General features: G+C 37.1%; 1 protein-coding gene across 1 annotated transcript; it reads left to right on the top strand.

The window, feature by feature from the left end:
• The first annotated feature begins 3897 nt into the window (after nucleotides 1-3897).
• Nucleotides 3898-11676, top strand: mala.2 (mal, T cell differentiation protein a, tandem duplicate 2). The gene is made up of 4 exons (XM_047365174.1): nucleotides 3898-4673; nucleotides 7895-8062; nucleotides 9344-9469; nucleotides 10117-11676. Exons 1-4 carry the CDS (start codon nucleotides 4584-4586, stop codon nucleotides 10189-10191), a joined length of 459 nt encoding a protein of 152 aa, XP_047221130.1. The 5' UTR covers nucleotides 3898-4583; the 3' UTR covers nucleotides 10192-11676.
• Nucleotides 11677-15310: the final 3634 nt, after the last annotated feature.

Raw genomic sequence — 15310 nt, 5'->3', positions numbered from 1 at the left:
ATCTGCTGTTTTTCAGAGTGATTACAGTATTTAACAGTGAATGGACTAGCAAATGTTTCAATGTTTCATATAGAAACTAAAGTACAGAGTGGACTCCAGCTTAAACTATAGAGTCCACTCAAACAAAACTAAAACTGAATTTATTGTGAAATTCTTCTTGTTTTCATCATATGTTAAATGTTTTTCCAACTTCACTATTTCCCTATAATAGGAGCTGCACCAATGTTACAAATACCAGTAGCAGTAGTTAAACTAATCTACAATTTATAACATAATGTTGCATTTTGAGTTAATCAGAAATCTCATCTTCTAATAAAGTGTGTGTTGTCTGTGACATACAGAGTGACGTTCAGTCACCACCAACTGATCTGATGTTCTGTTCTGACAGGACTCCAGAAACAAGAACATCAAGGGAACGATCTTCGTATCAAGTGAGATTCAGTGAGTTAACTTTGTGAAAATAGCATTTTCTCCAAAACTAGTAGTACTGTAAGGATGTAATGCAGTTAAAAATGTAACTGGTCCATCCATGTACCATTTACAACATAGGCTATCTTCATGATTCAACTACTGCTATTTCCATTTAATAGGTTAGGAAAACTTCTTAGTTTGGAATCTGATTTTCTGTTCTGAAAACTGATTTGATTTTCTGGTTTGGTTAGTTTGGAAATCAGACCGTAAACTAAGGATTTTTCAAAACTTGGAAGAGTTTGTAAAACTAAACATCCACATAATCTGTCTACATGACGCAGCTTAACTAAGACACGTCCATCAGATGGTTTTGGGGAGATGTGTTGGTTTGATAATACAAAATTTGTGCATTCCTAAAGGAGGAGGAGCAGCAGGTTTACAGATAACAAAGACCATTGATGACTTCTTGTCAAACCTGTTCAGCTATCTCCTTAAAAGAGGGAGATAGTTGATCAGGCAGCAAAAAACAAAGCAAAGTACAAAAAACTATTTGAATTCTAATATAAAAATGAACAGATAACTTGTCACCTGCCATGTTTAACTTCTTTGTTTCTTCCCTCACATGCAATGTGGTACCAAAATAATCAGTGTGCCTGAAATGGCCAAGCCTGCAGCCAATTGATGTTGAAGCTCATCTTCATCCATTGTTTATGTGTGTGAACTATTAGCTGTAGAGAGAGAAAAAAAACCTTTCTGTTACTGAGTTCTGAGCTCTGTTTCCCATGTGATCATGTGTACATACACAGCCATAATCTCAACATTTCCTCAATGAATAGTTGCCTTAAGGTCACTAGTATGTGGACCTTTCTTGAAAATGTAACTTGAAGAATGCGTGAGGTAAAGCAGAGAATGCAAGTTGGCATTTTTTTAAAATTTGAAGACATATTTTGTTGCTCCAACAGAAGAAATCTTTCACAATAGACAAAGCAGATGTGAACATTAAGCTTACAACATCCTGTAAAGGTTCCAGTGATACCAAGCCTATGTGTGTATATTTGTTTAGATGGCGTCACTGTATCAGTTAAATGAAATGCACAGATTTTCATTTGAGGTTGGGCAGGTGTAGCTGAACCACTTGTAACCACATGTCACATGTCACCTGTTAGATACTGGCTAGGCTGGTTACCAACTAAATCCTCCTACCTTTAACTCCCTGGCCCTAAAGAGCCTTTAATCCTCAATTGAGATACTGAGCTTAGATTGTTGAGTCAACAAAATGAATACAAATCCACGGAAATAAAGACTTCAACTGTCATGATCCCAGTACTTTGAGTTTAGTTTTTGTCTGGAAAGTGTGTTCTGGTTCTGGTTTTATGTTTTAAGTTCCTGTTTTTATGTATATTTACCTCTGTTTTCTATTACTCACTTGTGTTCATTTAGCCTCATCCTCAGTTTACTTCAGATCTATCCTTTTACCCACAGCTGTGATCTGTCCATAATGCTGCATTTGATTGGTTTAGGAACTTTGAGCTCAAACTTGGGAATGATGCCACCTTCTGGGTTGAGATCGTTCTAACTGCAAGTCTTTAAACAGTGTTATTTGTCATGTGTTTTGAGGCTGTTTTTGTCAATAAAAGCTGATAATATATGCCAGTGTGTGTGCCACAGGGTTTTTAGATAGAACCCATCAGCTGCCATTTTGGGTAGTAGCGGACTGCCTGGTGAGCTCTGACTTTTCCAGTCAAAACCTCAAATTCTGGCATTATCTTTTAGACTGGGAACTTGCAAAAATCTGTGTTTTGAGTTCAAAGACAATGCAACATATTCACCCTGGTATTACACCTGGTTGCTGTCCCAGTATTTAAGCATCCTGTTTTCAGTCACTCCTTGGCAGATCCTTCTATTATCTAGCCTCTGCCGGTTCTCTTTTGCTACCCTGATGTTCGTCACCATTTCTGATGTTTTGTTTGAATCTCCTTTTTCATTCCTGTAAGCTTTGTTGCCCATTTCTTAAGTGAATTATTTTAAACATAACCCCTGGATAGTTATGCATTCCATGTCTAATGTTTTCTAGAGATTACTAGCTCACCCTCAGGGCTTCTGGCAGACTTTCTGATAAGTGACTTTGCAAAAAACGAATAGCAATCATTTTCTTTTTCTTTCTTGTAGACATAGCCAAGTAATTTTGCTGCCTACATGTTTGATGCACACACATATGTAACTAATGTTATTATAATGTCATAAATTGAGTTTTGCTTGCTGTAAAAACAAATAATAACCCGCAGTGCTGTTATAGTTACCTAGACCTGGACTCATCATCCTGCTGATCAATTTCAGCTTTAGGTTTTGCCACTGTATAATTCTAACCATGCTTGCATGTGTTCTTCTAGGAGGTTTTTATTTACTACCTGAAGCTCAGACCTATTATTATGGAATCAATCAGTGAATAATGGTCAAGGGTTTGACGTAATCCTCTGATGCTGTCTTGTAGGACCTATTGCGTTTATGATCTTATCATAAAGTACAGCATTCTACTGATTCAGCTGCAGATTATACAAAAGGTGACTGTGCTATCTAATAAAAGCAGGACTGCAGAGCAAAGAGATAATGGAGGAATTTTAGGTTTCAGCACTATTCTGAGAAAACTGCGTCAGACTGGATGAACCATTATCTGGAGGCTAATTCTTGCTTTTGCTGATGCTGAAGTTAACTCAATCAACTATCATTTAAATATTATTTTTTTTCCGCTGATCACTGCAAAAGCATTTTTGCATTTTTATCCATTTCTATTGATGAATTTTCTGGGACTTCCACTCCTGGGAAGACTGAAAGCGGTCTTAAATGGTTTCCTTTTGGAAATCATCTTTCTGGTTGCTATCATGATCTGCAGCAGTGTGGGTGTAGTTTTGTCCATTTGCTTTGAGTTTTTATTGTTTTACTGTGTTTCCTTTTTGTCACCCAGTGAGGAATTTGTACTCTTGGTTTTTGCATTGTTTGTGCTCCTGTTTCCTATTGCACATATCAACCAAGTAGATCAGATACCAGATTAACTGGTGAGAGAAGTGGATGCCCACAGGGACCAGAATGCTGAAATATATATAATGGAGTTGTTTCCATGCCAAGCTAAAAGATGTCTAAAATATTGCTCACAGCTTTTAATACTTAACCTTTTTTCAGTTTTGGTTTAGTGTTGTAGCTCATGATAGTTCTATTCCATGTTCCATGTTCCATGTTAAAACTCAAGAAATATGCAAAAGACATGAAAAAAAGAAACTATGGTTGTAGTAGCTGATAATACTGTGAAAAGGTACCAAACTCGGGTATCAATACATAACACAGTTGGTATCCAAGAAAACAGTAGTAATACCAGCAATGTGTAGGACTGCACACTGGCACAGTTGTTAGAACAGCTGCATTGCAGCAAGACGGTCCTGGGTTCAAATCCTAAACTAGGGCCTTTCTGCATGGAAGTTGCACGTTTTCTCTTTCCAGGTACTCTGCTTCCTCCCTCAGTCGAAATACAAGCACATTGGGTTTATTGGTTTCTCTAATTTGCCCTTAGGAGTGTGTTTATGTGTGTGAGTGTAGATGGTTGTTAGTCCTGTGTGTCTCCTTGTTGCCATGTGATAGACTGGTAACTTGTCCAGAGTTTGCCCCACCTCTTACCCGAGAGATGGCACCAGCCCCCTGCGACCCCACACAGGTATGGATGGATGGATGGATGGATGTGTTGAGAGTGCAGAGGCAGTAAAATGCTCTCTCACTCTTTTGACTGAGGTACAGAAGAAACAATAAAACAGGGTACAGTCAACACTAATTAGTATGGCTAAACATGTGAGAAAGCTTTAAAAAAAAAAAGCAGTTATTGATGTAACAAAGTTTTAGACAAGTGCTGGCATTTGTTTTTGTTGTTGGCAGCAGATGTTCCTCCGGTTGCCATGGTGATAAAGTGGCCTCTGGTCAAACATTAATAGGTGTTTCTCTCAGTGATATCTCCGTCAGTCTGTATCAGGACCTCAGATTAATCCTAACCCTTCCTGGTGTGGGAGCCACCAGGCGTGTCTGCGGTCCTCTGATGGAGATTCCGGTTTTTCCAGTCGGCTCTTACTGGTTTAAAGGCTAGCAGGTCTGAATCCCGCTCAGTCTCCCTTCAGCGGTACTTCACCGTAGTAATGGCTTCAAACACTGTCACGATGGGTCACCTGCCCAGCGGCATGGGGATATGCACCACCATCCCGGACATCCTCTACGTACCAGAACTGGTAAGAAATCGTGTGTACGGGGGGTTAACAGAAACTTACAGGAGAAACAGCTTTTTATTTGTATTATTTGATTTCATTATGTTCACCAGGAGACATTTGGTGCACGGCCACTCGCAGCTTTACGCACGGATCCAGCAACTTCCTTTGCTCTATTTTAGATAGCACAACATTGTACCAAATTTGACTGTAATTAAAACGAAGAATATGACAAACTATGTGGAATGCTCCTTTTGTTAGTTTTACCATTCATGCGTTCAGAAAGGAGAGTCGTATTTATTCTCATTCCTTTAAACAAGTCGGGTCAGATTTTCCAGGGGCTATTTTTACTTCCTTAAAAACTGTTCTTTACTAGTTAAACAAATATTAAACAGAAAAGTAAGATTAATTTGTAGAGGTGGAAACAGGGATGGTTAATATGTCTGTGTGGGTGTGACTCCCTTTGTTTCTGTGAGGTGGGAAGCTTTAACGGTTAAGCATTTTTCCTCTCACACCTCAGAGCCACAAAACCTGCCACACCTTTTAAAAAAAGATGTTACTTATCGAGATTTAAAAATGTAATGGCCTGCTACATAATAATCTGTGTGCAAATTTAGGGTAACCTAAATCATTTTTATTTTATTTTATTTTATTTTTTTGTTATAATTTTTTTTGGTTTTAAAGCAAAAAGGGAAATTAAAACGAGGGAAAAAATATATATATCTTAAGTAAAACTATGTAAGTTGGGTCTCTCCATTTTTTACAAAAAGAAAACAGTTAAACCCAGAAAAACTAAATGTGGAGCCATGATACAGAAGGGGTAGCACAAATAATCCCTTTTTTACTATGTGTGTCAATCGTGGAATCTCAATGTGGATATTGCATTAAACAGATTATCTAGAGGTACTTTGGGAGACATAAAGACCTCTGAAGGCAGGTTGCAGTTCTCTGCCACAAAGTGACATGACCATTGTTTTCCTTCATGGACAGGAAAAAGCTTAAGAAATAGAAAATTATACTGCTGATGATTGGTCAAGTGTCACACAAAATTCTATCTTGTGCCGAAGTGGGGGCAGAAATGATAAAGAACTACATATATATATGTATATATATATATATATATATATATATATATATATATATATATATATATATATATATATATATATATATATATATATATATACATATACATATATACATAACCTTATATATGTATATATATACATAGCCTTATATATGTATGTATATATATATATATATACATAATGTATGTATATATATGTATATATATATATATATACATATATACATATATAAGGTTATGTATATATATATATATATATTCATATATATATATATATATATATACATATATATATATATATATATATATATATATATATATATATATATATATGTATATATATATATATATATATATATATATATATATATATATATACATAATGTATGTATATATATGTATATATATATATATACATATATACATATATAAGGTTATGTATATATATATATATATATATATATATATTCATATATATATATATATATATATTCATATATATATATATATATATTCATATATATATATATATATATATATATATATATATATATATATATATATATATATACATATATATATATATATATATAATATATATATATATATATATATATGTATATATATATATATATATATATATATATATATATATATATACATAATGTATGTATATATATGTATATATATATATATACATATATATACATATATAAGGTTATGTATATATATATATATATATATATATATTCATATATATATATATATATATATATATATATATATATATATATATATATATGTATATATATATATATATATATATATACATAACCTTATATATGTTTATAAGGTGAATGCGACTGTGTCTTAATGGGAAGAGCACTCGTCTTGCAGTTGGAAAGTTGTGGGTTTGATTCCAGCTTGCTCCTCTGTCACATGTCGATGTTCTCCCAGACAAGAAGGTACATCAAGTCGTCTGCCGATCTGCATCTGTGTGTGTTTATGGTGTGACTGGGGGGTAAATGTGGCTTTAGTCTAAAATACTTTGAGGTCAGCATTCAGTCCATTTACATTTTCTCACCCACCTGAGCATTAGTGACCCATGGGGGAGAGGGAGCTTCATGTTACTCAGTTTTTCAGAGAAAGCTTCTGTCGCTCTAGTACTTTTTCCGATTTCTTATTAAAAGTACTTTAAATTGTAGTAACAGTACTTTAACATATTATTGGTTTGAATAGTGTACCCTTATAAAATGTAGTTATACATTGATACTGGTCACCAGCCCATGTCTTCTTGTGATTGCTTTAGGAAAAATTGTGAAAATCTTATCACAGCAGAGATCAAAACAAACACAGCCATTTGATGGAGGAGATATCATTCCTAAAATGAGCCTGTTAGGCACAAGTGAGACAGCAAACATCCACAAAGACAGAAAGACAACTTTACTAAGATGGAAGTATGTTTGTGGAATGCTGCTGGTGCATTTGAGTTAACCTGAGCATGACCTCACACAGACACAGAAAACAGAGCAAACAAGCAGGTGGAATTGGAATGTTTTAGCAGCAGGTTGAGGAGGTTCAACCTCCATGAATAATGCAGCCTGTCAATCATTAGCGGTGTAGAATAAACGAAGGCAGGGACACCTGGCTCCCTGCTGTGGACCGAGCTGGAAATACAGGGTGAACAAAATGATGGAAACTCAAGCTGCACATCCATAATCAGAGGCCTTGGAAAACTAAACTTTACTGAGCACTGTCAGTTACATGCAACATTTTCAGACACCTGGATTTCATTTTGATCCCTTCGGGCCCAAAACAATCAGAACAAGTGACATACATATGGCTCAGCTTCACAGCATGACGGGAAATGATTAAAACAGTCAAAAAACATCAGGCTTAAAAGTTATGCCACAGCTCACAGAGTAATTATTAACCAAATTTGCAAGTATTTCGAGATGATTTACATGATGTTTTTTCTTACAATGTTTTCACTGTTAAAGGAAATCCTTCCTTAGTCTTCTGTATTCATTGTTCAGACAATGTAACATCTTTGATAAAAACAACATATTGCTGATGAAATGAAAAAGTCTATGGCTGCAGTGCTGCTGCAGTAAGAGCTATGGTACAGTCTTCTCTAATGTCTCTGGTGTTTCTGCAGATCTTTGGTGGTCTAGTGTGGATCCTGGTGGCGTGCACGTACATAGTGCCATATAACCCTCAGGCCTGGGTCATGTGTGTCTCTATCTTCTGCTTCCTTATGACCTTCGTCTGGTTGGTGGTGTTTGCCTGTGGGAGCCACCACAACTCAAGTGGCTGGGCAGCTGCAGTAAGTTCTCACTGACAGAAAAATAACAGAACAAGCTCACTTTTGACTTGTGTAAATAATTATATATGTATATATATATTGTAGTAGACAATATCAATATTGTGTTTTCTGAAAACTATAATTCTAATAAAAGTTACTATATCCAACACCTTCCAGATAAACTGCCACTGGTCAAAACTGCCACTCATTTTACCATTCTTCTAATACTAGTCAGTCAGTCATTTTCTACCGCTTATTCCATAGTGGGTCGCGGGGAAGCTGGTGCCTATCTCCAGCTGTCTATGGGCGAGAGGCAGGGTACACCCTGGACAGGTCGCCAGTCCATCACAGGGCAACACACATACAACCACACACACACTCATTCATACACCTAAGGGCAATTTAGAGTTACCAATTAACCTAACAGACATGTCTTTAGACTGTGGGAGGAAGCCGGAGTAACCGGTGGGAACCCACGCATGCACGGGGAGAACATGCAAACTCCATGCAGAAAGACCCCAGGCTGGGAATTGAACCCAGGACCTTCTTGCTGCAAGGCAACAATGCTATCAACTGCACCACCGTACTAAATTTAATTAAATAACAATGGTTTACTTTATAAAATAACATGCTCCCAGGCAGCTGGTTACATTTGAAGAAATTTAGCTGTGAATGAATTTCTCATGACAGAGGTTGAATTTACCTTGTATGTATGAGACTTCCCAGTATAAATCCAGCATATTTCCATCATTTTATCCATATAATTAAATCTGTTTCATACATTATTGAATACACCTGTTTAGTTGCTTGTTAACACAGATAGCAAATCAGCCAATAGCATGGCAGCAACTCAGTTAGGCATCTAGACATGGCGTAGAAGACTTGGTGAAGTCGGAACGAGGCCTTAGATTGGGAAGCAAGAGGATTTAAGTGACTTTGAACTTGGCATTGTTGTTGGGGCCGTATGGGCTGGTCTGCTGTTTTGGATTGTTAAGCATGACAATGAGTTCACTGGACTCCAACGGCCTCCAAAGTCACAACATCTCAATCTAGTAGAGTGTCTTTGGCATGTGGTGAAAAGAGAAATAGCGAGGGAATCTTTCACCAGTTCGATATATCAAAAGAGAAATTAAAGCAGTCCAGCTCAACAGAGTTTGGCAGCAGCCAGAGAAAGTATTTGAACTTTCTCAAAAGTAACAAGTGACATGTCATCCTTTTATGTTAGTTTGATTCTCCACAACAATATTTGAGTTTAAACATTTCTCAAATTCTGTGTCCTTCTCTTCTATCTTCCTCCATCAGGACTTCATCTACCATGGTATTGCTGCCATGTTGTATCTCAGTGCTTCAGTTCTCTTGGCAATTGTGACTCTGGCCTTCAAATCCAATCCAGCCACCTACGTGTACAAGCTGGATATCTCAGCAGTTGTAAGTACAGCTAATTTATACAGGACATCGACTAAGAAGACTTATAAATCCAAAGCCGATATTAGCTAGATAACAAGCCAGCTCACTGAAGTGTGTAATTCACATAAGAAAATTGATCAAATGTTCTTTATTTTTTACATATTTGTGTGTGTAGCGTGTTGAGGAGACCATTTTTAGAATGTTTTTATTGAAACATTTCAGCATTAGCATGACAATAGCAGCAACTAACAAAGCATCAGCTTATTAGATTAGTTTCTGTGCAGTTATTAGTGGTAACAGCTCTTTTACCTGGAGCAGAAAGATCACAATGAGCTTGGTGGAAATAAATTCTCGGCTTGGAGTAAAACTAACAAGCTTGTAAGATTTACGCTTTATCGATCAGTTGATATGAACGTTTTCAGTTTGTTTTGTTTCAAACTGCTAAAGCCAGCTAAAACAAATGGTGTATGTCTAATCAACCTAGCCTTCCACCACTTTGAAGACAACAAGCTCACATTATCTTTTTACTACAGGTAATATGGAACAGGTATCAATATCTACACAGGAACTTGCTTCCAAAAATCTTAACAAACCTTTAGAAATAAAGAAAATGTACAAATCAACCAACAAATTGCAACAATCTGAACAAATGCTGTCTTCTTATTTAGGTTTTCTCATTTGTGGCAACTCTCCTCTACGTCATCCACACGATACTGTCTGCCATTCGATGGAAATCTTTCTAGAACCTCCCTCCTGTCACAGCCTCATGAAGACGTACCACACAGAACTGACTTTATATTGCTGTACATAAAAACTGTGGCCTACTGACATGATGGGAATGCTGAGAGTGATGGAGACTGCAAACCTATATTTTTTTCTGAGGAAGCTTTGAAGCAACATCTAGTTTATCATAGCATCTGACCTTTGAAGTGGATGTAGAACAACATGAGCTCCCAGCTGACCCAGAGTTGCTTTGTCAACAGATCAACAGAACCCAGACATGACTGACCCATTTTAACAGATGTGACAGAGCAGAATATATACCAACCCAATTTGTTAAAATGTCTACTTAAGAAATTTCCCCAAATATTTAACACTATATGATAATAAATTCTCCTAAAGTAAGGTTAATATTATACTCTGTGATTGAAGTATGTTTTTGTTTTGCATTTTTAAAAGGTACATTAGCTTGCTTAGTAACTTTTACCCCATAAATAGGCTAAATGTAAGGTTTCATATATACCAGATACTGCTTTTTACTGCCTAACATGTCAAATAAAAATGCATTACGTTTTTAGTTTTCTTCCCTAACTAAAACACATTAGTTTAGGAAATGTTCATAACAAAAAAAAGTCCAGTAAATCTATTTTTTTGTATTTTTATATATTTACTGTCATAACATTTTCCAATATCCTTTAATCTGATGTGAAATTTGGTATGCATTAAAAAGTAAACAAATTCAGACTATCAGCAATGGTGATTTGATATATTTTTGTAGTCTTTGTAAATTGTAAAACTCATATAAAATAAAATAATGCATTGTTTTGTGTTGAGACAATTAAAATATCTTTTGTTTTTCTCCAAAACCTCTCAAGACCCCTGCTTCGTACTTGTACAGTATACTGAAAGGACCATGATCTGGTCAGTGTTGGGCATTCCTAACATAGCTGATGGCTCTCAGCTGAATCATGTCAGTGAAGGAAACACAAAACAAAAATTACACTGTGAACCCGATAAATGATAAAACTGAAGTGGTGAAAATGGAGACGCTAAAATCAAGGCAGTGAATAAAAACAGGCAACGTTAAATTTGATAACCTTAATATTTATAACATTAATATTCACCATGTTATCATTTTAATGCCCTCCAAATTCACAGATTCTAATTTTCACAGAGGAGAAATTAATCACATCTTGGTTTTTACGGGACTCAATTTTTCCATGTTCAGTATTTCACACCTTCAATTTGTTTCTAGTTAATTTTTGTTACTTTGACCCTTCATACCTGTTTACATCCCTAATTGCTACACTGTATGCTTCCCTGTTGCTGCCTAGCTCCATGTCCGTGTTCCTGTTCTGGCTTACCCATGTAAGTTATTATTATTAAAAGAAGAAACCTTTCAACTCACCATGCAACTTATGAGTGTCAGACCGCACATTGGTCCAAACAAACCACAATGATTTATGACAAAAATTATAACTAAATAAAAGAAAGAAATCAAATTAAAATGTGTTGGTGTTGTACACTCTGTTAAACTGCAACAAATCCAAAAAGCTTTTTCAGTGACCCCACCACACAAGCTTTGTACACCCTCAAAACCTTCCACAACCTATAACAGTCCAGCATGAGTAATCGTGAGACTACTGAGTTTTTACTGTGGTTTATGACGATAACCTAACTGTGTGGTTCACGTCACCTCTTCTATTTGCACATTCGTTTTGAACCCTCTGACTGTAAGCACATTTATCAGGCAACACGACTGAGTAAACCAGACAGCCATATAAAGTTAGTTAACTGAAGCTATAAGATTTTTTTTAATCTAATATGATAAAGCAGTTCTGTGAAAAAATATGTAGAATGCTTCACCAACCCTAACAACGTTTTACCTTACCCATCCCTTGAACTTTAATCAACTGTTCCCATTGAGCAGTGAATGTGTCTCAGTGTCCTCTGAAAGGAAGATGACCCCCTAAATTGTGCTTGTGTAAACAAACCCACTCCCTCGTGGAGCAAGTAATACAATTATGACCACACGTGCACACATACACACACACTGACGATGTAGGGCTGATGGGACTGTAAAGCAGGTCAGTGAACTGTGACTGTGATGTTTTATGGATGAAAGGAGACAGGAGGTTATAATAGAGGAGCATCTCCATGAAACTGAAGAAGACGAGGCTGCAGGGCATCTGAACTTCATCATTATTCACCCCAGTCACAGGCAACAAACAGCCGATAACCCTTTCAGTTGAAAATTTGGTCATGTGTGCTTTTTTGACACTTGTGATATTCTAAACATGTGACATATGTTTTTTTTTTCTTTTGCTGACAAAGGCAAAATTACACATATACTAGAAATTGGTTATTAACGACAAAGTGATTTACAGAGCAGAGCAATATTTTTGGAGGCTTTCCAATTTCGATTGTAAAATGTTGTGATTGCAGGTTTACTGGTGGTTCCTAGAGTCTCTAGAAGTAGAATGGGAGGCAGATCCTTTAGTTATCAGGCTCCTCTCCTGTGGAACCAGCTCCCGGTTTTAGTCCATGAGGCAGACACCCTGTCTAATTTTAAGGCTAGGCTTAAAACTTTCCTTTTTGATAAAGCTTATAGTTAGAGTGGCTTAGGTTATCCTGAGCTATCTTCCTTATTTTTTACCTCCGCCTTCCTCCCTCCATGTTGGATGGAGTAAGGGGGAGTCAGGTTTAGCCCAAACCGGCTCAGTTATGGTTGAGGTGCAAACACACCCTCCATTTCTGCTACCTGTATGACCCCTTCTCTTTTCCAATGGTTATAATCAGTCTGACAGAGAGAGGTATCCCAATCCTTGTGGGTTTTAGTATAACAATGGCCATCTGTGGGCTCTACATGGACAAACTTTATCAGTGTATTATTTTACTTAGTGCCCAAACATGTGGCCCGTTCTGGGGTGGCCGGGCTCTGGCACTCGGTGGTTTGGTCTGGCCCCGCGCCGTTCCGGACCCTTTGTAGGGGGCATTGAGACGACATTGTTGTAAATAAGCACTATATAAATAAATAAACTCAAACTGAAACTATCTCTGTAGTTATGCTGCTATAGGCTTAGGCTGCTGGAGGACATAATGACCACTTTCACGCTCTTTGCTACATTCTCACACTACTCTCCAATTTTGCATTATTTGCTGTTATTTCAGCTTTTAACTTTATGTTCTCTCTTTTCTCTTCGTAGAAGCTACACCTGGCCTGACTCTGTGTCTACCTGTGACACCTTTCTGGAGAGGGGCATTGTCCAAGCTTCTGCTGGCAGCCACTTAATGCTCACCCTCTACCGATGATCCACTTGGCCCTGTCTTTCAGTGTTTAACCCTTTCTCCCTCCTAGACATGGCAATTGACTGAGCTTTTACTGTATGTTATTGTTTGCGAGATAGAACCCCAGAATGCAGATGAGCAGGCAGCGTGATGGTAAGTGAAAAAAACAATTTAATAAAAAACAAAAACTCACTCTAAAAAGAGGCAGGAACAAAACAACGAACGGGCAGGCAGAACAGTCAAAAAACAGACTTGGCCTGGCTGGTCGAGACAGGCATGATATGACTACAGGACAAAAGCAATATTTGAATAATGTTTCCACAATGAACAACAAACAGGAGTGTATATATGGTGAGTAAACCAGGTGGAGCTAGGAGACAGATTAATTTGGAGCAGGTGAACCGGATAAAGATAATTAACAGACAGAACAGAACGTGGCTGGAGCAAGAACAGAAACTCTTGAATACAAACAAAAACTAAAGCATGACCAGGACCAAAAACCAAACTTGACAAAACATGAACAAGACTAAAACATGACCAGTAAAATAATAAACAGAAGCATGATTCAAAAATTGTGAGACAAATATAAGAAAACCCAGAAACCAAAAATCAAACAACCCCAAATCATAACACTGTAACTAACTCTATGTGCTCTCTTTCAGACTCTATCCTTGAAAACTGGCTCAGAGTTTATCTGTTCTTTCTTTCTAGGTGAAACGACTAAAGGAGTTACATCCACTAACATTTACTTTTCCTTCCCATAGAAAGGACTCCTGGATCAGTGCTTCTTTGTTCTTTTTGTGTATCTCCTCTGTTCTCTCAAACCCCCAGTCGATCGTGGCAGATGGCCGCTCACACTGAGCCTGGTTCTGCTGGAGGTTTCTTCCTGTTAAAAGGGAGTTTTTCCTCTCCGCTGTCGCTACATGCATGCTCAGTATGAGGGATTGCTGCAAAGTCAACGCCAGTGACTGTCCACTGTCTCTACATGCTCATCCAGGAGGAGTGAATGCTGCAAGTCACTGACTGGATGCAATCTGCTGGGTTTCCTTAGATAGAAAAACTTTTTATCCAATTTGAATAAATAACTGAATCTGACTGAACTGTTCAATGGTTAGGATTAATTGGAATGTATGTACCTGACTTTGCGAAGTGCCTTGAGACGACGTGTTTTGAATTGGCGCTATATAAATAAACTGAATTGAATTGATTTCTTAATATAGTCAATTTTTATTTTGGTCACAGCACTGGAAAAAAGACTAATCGATATGAATTAAGAATCATAGCGGTGCACTTATGTTTGTGTGCTTCTTATGCCCAGGCGTGGACACACAGTCTTAATAATGAGATCACCCAGTTTGTGTATTTTAGCAGAAATTAGCAGCCCAACATAATGACTTCATCTGACATGTTTTGTTAATTCTGAGAGACTACAAACCTCTTATGAGTGCTGTATGAATCTGTCACAGATTCATACCTGATACCGTTGTTGCACAGACAGATATTGGACTTGATGTGAAATTACAATTGAAATTGAACAATACATGCTGTTTCTGAAATATAAGTTCCTTCCATCCTTTTTCTATACTCGTCACTACCATACAGGGTCGTAATGGGAGCTGGTGCCTCTCTCCAGTGGTCTACGGGTGAGAGGCGGAGTACACCCTGGACAGGTTGCCAGTCTATTGCAGGGCAACACAGGTCAATTAACCCTGCATACACCCATTCACACCTGAGGGGAATTGAAATTCAATTGAGTTTTATTTATATAGCGCCAATCCACAGCACATGTCGTCTCAAGGCTCTTCACAAAGGGTTTGGAATGGTATAGGGTTATCGGAGAGGTTAGATTAAACT

This window comes from Girardinichthys multiradiatus, chromosome 5 (assembly GCF_021462225.1).
Source record: "Girardinichthys multiradiatus isolate DD_20200921_A chromosome 5, DD_fGirMul_XY1, whole genome shotgun sequence".
Lineage (NCBI taxonomy): Eukaryota > Metazoa > Chordata > Actinopteri > Cyprinodontiformes > Goodeidae > Girardinichthys > Girardinichthys multiradiatus.
The sequence above is the reverse complement of the archived record's forward strand: the minus strand, read 5'-3'. Positions and strand labels throughout refer to the sequence as shown.

What these genes read in the sequence shown, in the direction of transcription:
- mala.2 (XM_047365174.1), top strand. Translation starts at nt 4,584, where the DNA reads ATGGCTTCAAACACTGTCACGATGGGTCACCTGCCCAGCGGCATGGGG. An exon ending in CAAGTGGCTGGGCAGCTGCA is followed by an intron (nt 8,063 to 9,343) that starts GTAAGTTCTCAC and finishes TTCCTCCATCAG; the next exon opens with GACTTCATCTACCATGGTAT. An exon ending in AGCTGGATATCTCAGCAGTT is followed by an intron (nt 9,470 to 10,116) that starts GTAAGTACAGCT and finishes CTTCTTATTTAG; the next exon opens with GTTTTCTCATTTGTGGCAAC.